This window comes from Squalius cephalus (genome assembly GCF_949319135.1).
Source record: "Squalius cephalus genome assembly, chromosome: 10".
In the NCBI taxonomy this organism is placed as follows: domain Eukaryota; kingdom Metazoa; phylum Chordata; class Actinopteri; order Cypriniformes; family Leuciscidae; genus Squalius; species Squalius cephalus.
This window is the reverse complement of record NC_137131.1, coordinates 2,072,002-2,079,501: the sequence shown is the minus strand read 5'-3', so window position 1 is coordinate 2,079,501 and position 7,500 is coordinate 2,072,002. Positions and strand designations below refer to the sequence as shown.

General features: G+C 36.8%; 1 protein-coding gene across 1 annotated transcript in view; it reads left to right on the top strand.

The window, feature by feature from the left end:
* necab3 (N-terminal EF-hand calcium binding protein 3) overlaps positions 1–2,796 on the top strand; it is a 52,783-nt gene extending 49,987 nt beyond the window's left edge. Inside the window, exons 12-13 of the mRNA XM_079882776.1 lie at positions 847–938; positions 1,079–2,796. Of these exons, the coding sequence (XP_079738902.1) occupies positions 847–938; positions 1,079–1,107 (121 nt within the window). The 3' untranslated portion in view covers positions 1,108–2,796. The remainder of the gene's footprint in view (positions 1–846; positions 939–1,078) is intronic.
* The last annotated feature ends 4,704 nt before the right edge of the window (positions 2,797–7,500 follow it).

Below are 7,500 nucleotides of genomic sequence, written 5' to 3'. Positions count from 1 at the left end.
AGTAAAGAAAAATGACAACTCCTAAACTAAGAGTGAGTCTTCGTTGCTATGGATGACGTCATTACTCATGCACGAGCTTGACTGAAGTGACCACCTTGATTGGCTGATGATTGTAACGCGGGAATGATTCCAAACTCCTCCCCTACGATGATGAGTGACAGGTGACAGGTCTGAGAATGCGTGCGCTACACAAGTAGTGCGAAGGACGGAAGATGATGAATAACTGAATAAATAGCCTAAATGAATAAAGAGTAAGGAAAAACAAATAGCCTAGTAGCCTAATGAAACATATGGATTGATGCAATATCATTGCAAAATTATTGAATTAATCTGTCACTATATGCCTCTGCCTACGTTTGCAAAGAGAAGAACATTTTAATTTGATTCACAATGAAACGTTACAATTAGTTTACATGCAATGATAGCCTAGTTTTGGTTGTTGTTGGTGGCGTTATTGCATCCCTAGTTATGCCTACAATGCAGAATTGTTCCTCGCGATTGGAAGCTCCTGTAGCGCCGCATACGCATTTCAAAACATCGCAGCGTGAAATGCCACAGAAAGCGGTTTGTGAAGGTCTCAGTGAGTTAGGAGTCCTCTCGACTTCTTTTAAGCTGTCCCAGGCTTAGGTGCTACTTTTAGGGCTAAAATGCTTCGTGAATTACTCTTAGTCAAAAAAATTAGGAATCCTAAAGTTACGAGTGACACGCCCATTATTTTTAGGAGTTGCTCCTAAATTCGCCAGTTAGGAGCTACTTTTAGCCTTAAAATTCTTTGTGAATACGGCCCCTGAGCATTAAGTCCATGTTCATTATATCCTCTGCTAATATGAGCTTGTTTGTCTGCAGTTATTTGCAGTCTGACGCCAGTAAGATGTTCCAGCGCTGCATCATAGACATGCTGGAGGACCCAGAGATCGTGTCCACGATGCTCATGCCAGGTGAGAGAGAGCGCCACATCATTTATCAGCCCTTTCTCAAAGCATCTGTCTCAGCCTGGAAGTAACAAGAAATTAAACGGTCTTTAATGAGGAGTTATGATGCTTCATCTCTTTAATATCTGCCTGTTTGTTTCTCACAGCGTCCTGGTGGATCATGACGAACAACTAACAGCAACCCCAAACACCACTGAACCCCCGTCTGAAAAGATTGACCCCATTGTGTCTTTGAATTAATGACTAGCTCTAAAAAAAAAAAAAAAAAATCAGATGAATCATCTGTACGTGTGACACACACACACACACACACACACACACCCTTTTTGTGTTGCATTTTATAGATAATGTCTGTCTGATAGTTAACGATCGGGGTTGTGCATCATTCAGAAGTGGATTCAGATGCTTTTCTCATTCAAGTTTAATTGTTTTCGTGTTAAATTTATTGCATTTTTTTGTCATTTCATTTTTTTTAATATTGGTGTTGAGGTTGCATTTTTATTTTTATTTCAGTTTAAGTTTTACTTTCTAAGTTAATAATTTTAGTGCTTCAACTTCAACTTATTTCAGTTTCTTGCCAAGTCAACATTTCAAATTTGTGTTCAAAGTCTTTTTAGCGTTATTTCAATTAACAAAAAAACATTTTTTAATAGTTTTAGTTAACGACAATAACCCTGATTTGAAAAATTCAAAGAAATTAATATAAATGCAAAAGTATTTTAAATAAAGTTATATTTAATAAGCAAAAAAAAAATGTATTGACCACAGTGGAAGAATATTTCCTAGAATTTACTTAACATATTATTATTTAATATTAGATTCTTATTTTGATTGTAGTATTTATCTTTAAGTTGAATGGTGGACAGTTTTTTGATGGCTTTTAATTGTTTTTGACAATTTATCTTAGTTTAGATAAATGTCTGCTCAGCTGAGAAGAAAATGCATCTATGTGTCAGGGAATGAATAAGCATAATTAGTCCAAAAAATAATAATTATGTAAATATTTATGTTTTAGAGCTTGTGTTGACTAATGGAGTTCCTCTGTGTGACTGTATTGAATTTCTTTGGAATTCCCAAATCAGCCTCACTTGACCAGTTTGATTCAGATTCAAAGGAACCGATTCTCGAATCTTCGGTTGTGAATGAATGCTCAACCCGCCGCTATCAGACATCGCTGTGATGCTCTAATCGCATGTATAGAAAATCAAAGCGTGTTTTTCTCCATTCCGTGATGAAGCCTTTCAATCCAGTAGCTTTGATGCAGATACAGCGACTCTCAGAGCTAAATAACAAGAAGAAACGCAAGAAGTCACGTGTTCTTGTAAATAAATAATTACGATAACTCTATCGCAAAATGATCTGCTGCTCGAGTCGAACACCTTTCAAAGTCACTTTTACTTCTCTGGATACTGAAACACGATGAAACTGCATGCAGATTAGGAGATGTTTTATAGTGTCAGTTGATTTTCGACGAACACTTATTTCTGAGGAGAAGTTTGAAGTATAGGAGTCAGACTGTGAATAGAATAGAGCTTTCCTGGAGATGTTATTGTAATTATTTCACCCGTTCTGGCCTCATTTACTCGCTCGAGTCCTTCTAAACCTGGATAAACACAAAACGACTCTGATTCGTTGGTGTTTGGGTGAGTGAATGATGATTTCTGGGTGATCTATCTTTAGTTGACTGCATATAGACACTGTAAGATCCTGGTTTGACTGTCTTATTGTTTGATGAACATGGAAACCTGCTAGTTGTTGTACTATTCATGCATCGTACCTGAAAAACATAAACCTGACCTTTTTGCTTTAGGGTTTTCACTGTATGTGGATTAGTCCATTAAATGAAAATAAAACTCGAATGATTATTCTGTGTGTGGCTTTTGTTCTTCAATCGTTTTAGCTTTTTAATATGTTTTGTCTATCTGTCACATAGTTTGTGGATGATCTGTGAATATAAAGCAGAAGCAAGACTTCTAGTCAGAAATATTACAGTACATTTTTTCAAATAATTAGTATGCTTTCGCTCTCTCATAATGACACTTCAGCGTTTTGTCAAGAGGCTTCTGAAATGATGACAGTAATTAGGACTTTTAAGTCATTATCAACTAGGGTAATTGGCCTGATTTAAAATAAAAAGTGAGAAAAGCAACAAACATGCACTTGAGTAAATACATCTGCATCTTAATATTACTAACTTTTTAAGAACTTATTAACTTATTAATATTAATGCCATTAACAGTGTTACATTAGATGATGTTTAACAGATCTGTAGTTAATATTGCCTATTCAAATAGTCACGTTATGAAACGCAAAGTAGGCAAAGGCTACACTATTGTAACTTTTTTGTTCAAAATGTAACAAAATTTAAATAATGAATCAATACATTATCAATCCTTCTTCCAAAACGTGTTTTTGTCTGACCAAGATTCACTATGGTAAGCCTATATTATAAGTGTTTATATTTTAGACCTGTCAGGATGATTTTGGCGGGAAATTGCGCATATACGTCACTCGTCCGTGCATATCTAGTCATATCCGTAAATAAAGTTGCTCCGCCTACTTTTCCGAGTGTCTGGTGTGGGAGTGGAACAAGGGGGTAATGTTTCAGAAAAAACTGAAGCTTCCCCGGAATAGCGCAAATACCTTACATCCTGTTTTCGGTTGAAGTCCAAAGTAGTCGATTGCCGAGTTCACGCGCATAGGTTTAGTTACCTATGATCACGCGCGTGAACTCGGCAATCGACTACTTTGGACTTCAACCGAAAACAGGATGTAAATACAGGTATTTGCACTGGCTTAAATAACATCATTTGTATCCATATCTTTCACATCTACTGCAGTCAGATTCACTCATGTTCACTCTGAAGGAATCACTCACATGGCTGGTGCACTTGTAATGACACATCAAGGATGTTAAGAGGCTAAAAGCAGGTTTAAAACTTGCCCCATTGAAGTCAACAGGGTGCAAATTTTAAAAAGAGGATAACACGGTGTAGGCAACACCGATTTCTGTCGTTGTTCTCTGTACTGACAGCACTCCAAATGTACAAAAAAATGAGCTCAATGTTAAAATTGACCGAAGTTCTCCTTTAAAGAAGCTTTTAAACTCAGTAGAACGGGGTTGTTTAATAATACAGTTTTTAAATAGAACAAATTTGATTTATAGAATATAGATAGGCTATTATTAGTATCATGATCCCTCTCTGGAATGTGAAGGACTTGGGCTGTAGATGGAGGAGCTGAACACGCAGCAACATTGAAAGCACGAGTTCTGGGAGTATGGATATAATGTCTCTGATCCATTACCTACAGTAATGCTCTTTTTAAGAATGAGACAGAGCCCGTAATAAAACAAGAATCAACATCGGCTTTTCAGAGATGGAGAACTGAGGGATTTGAAATGTTGTAAAAGCGACTCTTTTTATAAAGTGTTTTACTGTCATATGCAGCTCTAACAGAGTTCACTGTAAAGCATTATCTATTGTGAAGGCTCATATTCACACACACACACACACACACACTCGCACAGAGCTGAAAGCACAATCAACACAATGTTCTTCTGCTAAATGCATGCAGGGATTACTCTTAATTTTTCTGTAATTTATGTACAGTTACTTCTGATGTAATTGCATTAGATAGGTTACTGTATAGACAATTATATAGAACAATTCTTTGTGGATTTAACAATAAAATGTAACGTCTAATGTTAAAATGTATGTTTTTAATGTAACCTTCTCTCTTTAAATATTTTAAGAATAATTAAAATAGCAGTTTCATGTCTATCCTTATATTGTGGTCGAGGTTGATATGGGATTTAGGAAGTAATTACTAATAAGTAATGCAATATTTAGTACAGAGAGCGACAAGTGCAGTAATCTAATTACACTAGTAACTTACCCAGCTCTGCTTAAATCACTTAATGAGGTCGTGTTGCAACAATGCTATTGTTTGAAAAGTTTATTGTTGTGTTCGATCACTTACTAATTATTGTCCAATACTGCAGTGTTTAGTGAGCGTGATGTCAGTCTTCTGCACTTCTCTCTGTCTCCCTCTTCTGGCGGTGTTTGGCATTTACCGTTATACCAACTATAGTACATTATAGTACATTACTACATTGTAAATTTACATAAAATTAAATCCATAAAAAACTTTTTTGTTACTTGAAATAAATTAAACTAAAAATTATTTATTTATTTATTTATTATTTATTTTAACTTGAAGTACTAAAATAACTAAAGCTTTATGAAAAAAAAACTATAAAGGCCTAGACATAGAATAAATAAAATTATATTTCACCATAAAATCAAAAGTATAAAGAAAACAAATCCTGTTTTAAGACCTTCCATGTTTTTATAGGCCTACTAAAAAAAAAAAAAAAAGTATGACAATTGTTTAACATTGTATGACATTAATTTTTATGACAATTAAGCAAATTTGGGTTACACTTTATTTTAAGGTGTCATTGTTACAGTGTAATTATATATTTTAGTACTGAGTAATATTAAGCAACTACATGCACTTACTATAGGGTTAGGGTAGGATTAGGGTTTGGTTGAGGGTTAGTTGCATGTAATCTTGCATAATTGACTGTTATTACTACGGTAAGTAAATGTAACATATGTAACAAAGACACTGTAAAATAAAGTGTTACCCAAATTTGTTATTTTATTTTTTAAAAAGTGATGTTTTTGACATTGGCTTGTGTTTTAAAGATGTTGTCGTTGTGTGTGTGTGTGTGTGTGTGTGTGTGTGTGTGTGTGTGTGTGTGTGTGTGTGTGTGTGTGTGTGTGTGTGTGTGTGTGTGATTAGTGTTCCAGCATGTGTATTGGCTGTGACGGACATCTAAACCCACGAGGCAGAAATGCTGAAGTCAAGCAAGTATAATCTGTGGTGTTGCATTAATTAATTTAATTTGTTGCATCAAATAATTTTTATGACAATTAAGCACATTGTTTTATTTATTTATTTATTTTATTTGTGTGGATTTCTTGATGTTTTTGACTGGCTTGTGTGTTAAAGATATTGCTGTTGTTCTGTGTGTGTGTGTGTGTGTGTGTGTGTGTGTGTGTGTGTGTGTGTGTGTGTGTGTGTGTGTGTGTGTGTGTGTGTGTGTGTGTGTGTGTGATCAGTGTTCCAGCATGTGTATTGGCTGTGACGGACATCTAAACCCTCTGAGGCAGAGATGTTGGAAGTGTTGGCTGAACTCAAGCAAGTATAATCTGTGGTGTTGCATTCAGACTTTATTTCTGGACTGAGTTTTGTGTTGCGTGACTGTCATATATACATTTAATCAAGTCGTGTTGTTCCAAAACACTCTAAAATGACAGGCAGCTTTATTAGAGTATCATGATGACAGAGGACATGATTGTGAGGATGAGTGTGTGTGTGTGTGTGTGTTTCATGTTAACTTTAGCTTAGTCAATCCATCCGACTAGATCTGAGAAAGCCAGTGTGTTTCTGCCATCTAGTGGACGATCATAGTTCAGCACACCTACTGTAAACATCTCATCCCTACTGTAAAACCATGCTGGATTACATTGTGTAAACAGCTTTCAGAATCTTTCATATTGTGACGGTACCATGGTACAACGATGACATACACTCACCTAAAGGATTATTAGGAACACCATACTAATACTGTGTTTGACTCCCTTTCGCCTTCAGAACTGCCTTAATTCTACGTGGCATTGATTCAACAAGGTGCTGAAAGCATTCTTTAGAAATGTTGGCCCATATTGATAGGATAGCATCTTGCAGTTGATGGAGATTTGTGGGATGCACATCCAGGGCACGAAGCTCCCGTTCCACCACATCCCAAAGATGCTCTATTGGGTTGAGATCTGGTGACTGTGGGGGCCATTTTAGTACAGTGAACTCATTGTCATGTTCAAGAAACCAATTTGAAATGATTCGAGCTTTGTGACATGGTGCATTATCCTGCTGGAAGTAGCCATCAGGGTACATGGTGGTCATAAAGGGATGGACATGGTCAGAAACAATGCTCAGGTAGGCCGTGGCATTTAAACGATGCCCAATTGGCACTAAGGGGCCTAAAGTGTGCCAAGAAAACATCCCCCACACCATTACACCACCACCACCAGCCTGCACAGTGGTAACAAGGCATGATGGATCCATGTTCTCATTCTGTTTACGCCAAATTCTGACTCTACCATCTGAATGTCTCAACAGAAATCGAGACTCATCAGACCAGGCAACATTTTTCCAGTCTTCAACTGTCCAATTTTGGTGAGCTCGTGCAAATTGTAGCCTCTTTTTCCTATTTGTAGTGGAGATGAGTGGTACCCGGTGGGGTCTTCTGCTGTTGTAGCCCATCCGCCTCAAGGTTGTGCGTGTTGTGGATTCACAAATGCTTTGCTGCATACCTCGGTTGTAACGAGTGGTTATTTCAGTCAAAGTTGCTCTTCTATCAGCTTGAATCAGTCGGCCCATTCTCCTCTGACCTCTAGCATCAACAAGGCATTTTCGCCCACAGGACTGCCGCATACTGGATGTTTTTCCCTTTTCACACCATTCTTTGTAAACCCTAGAAATGGTTGTGCGTGAAAAT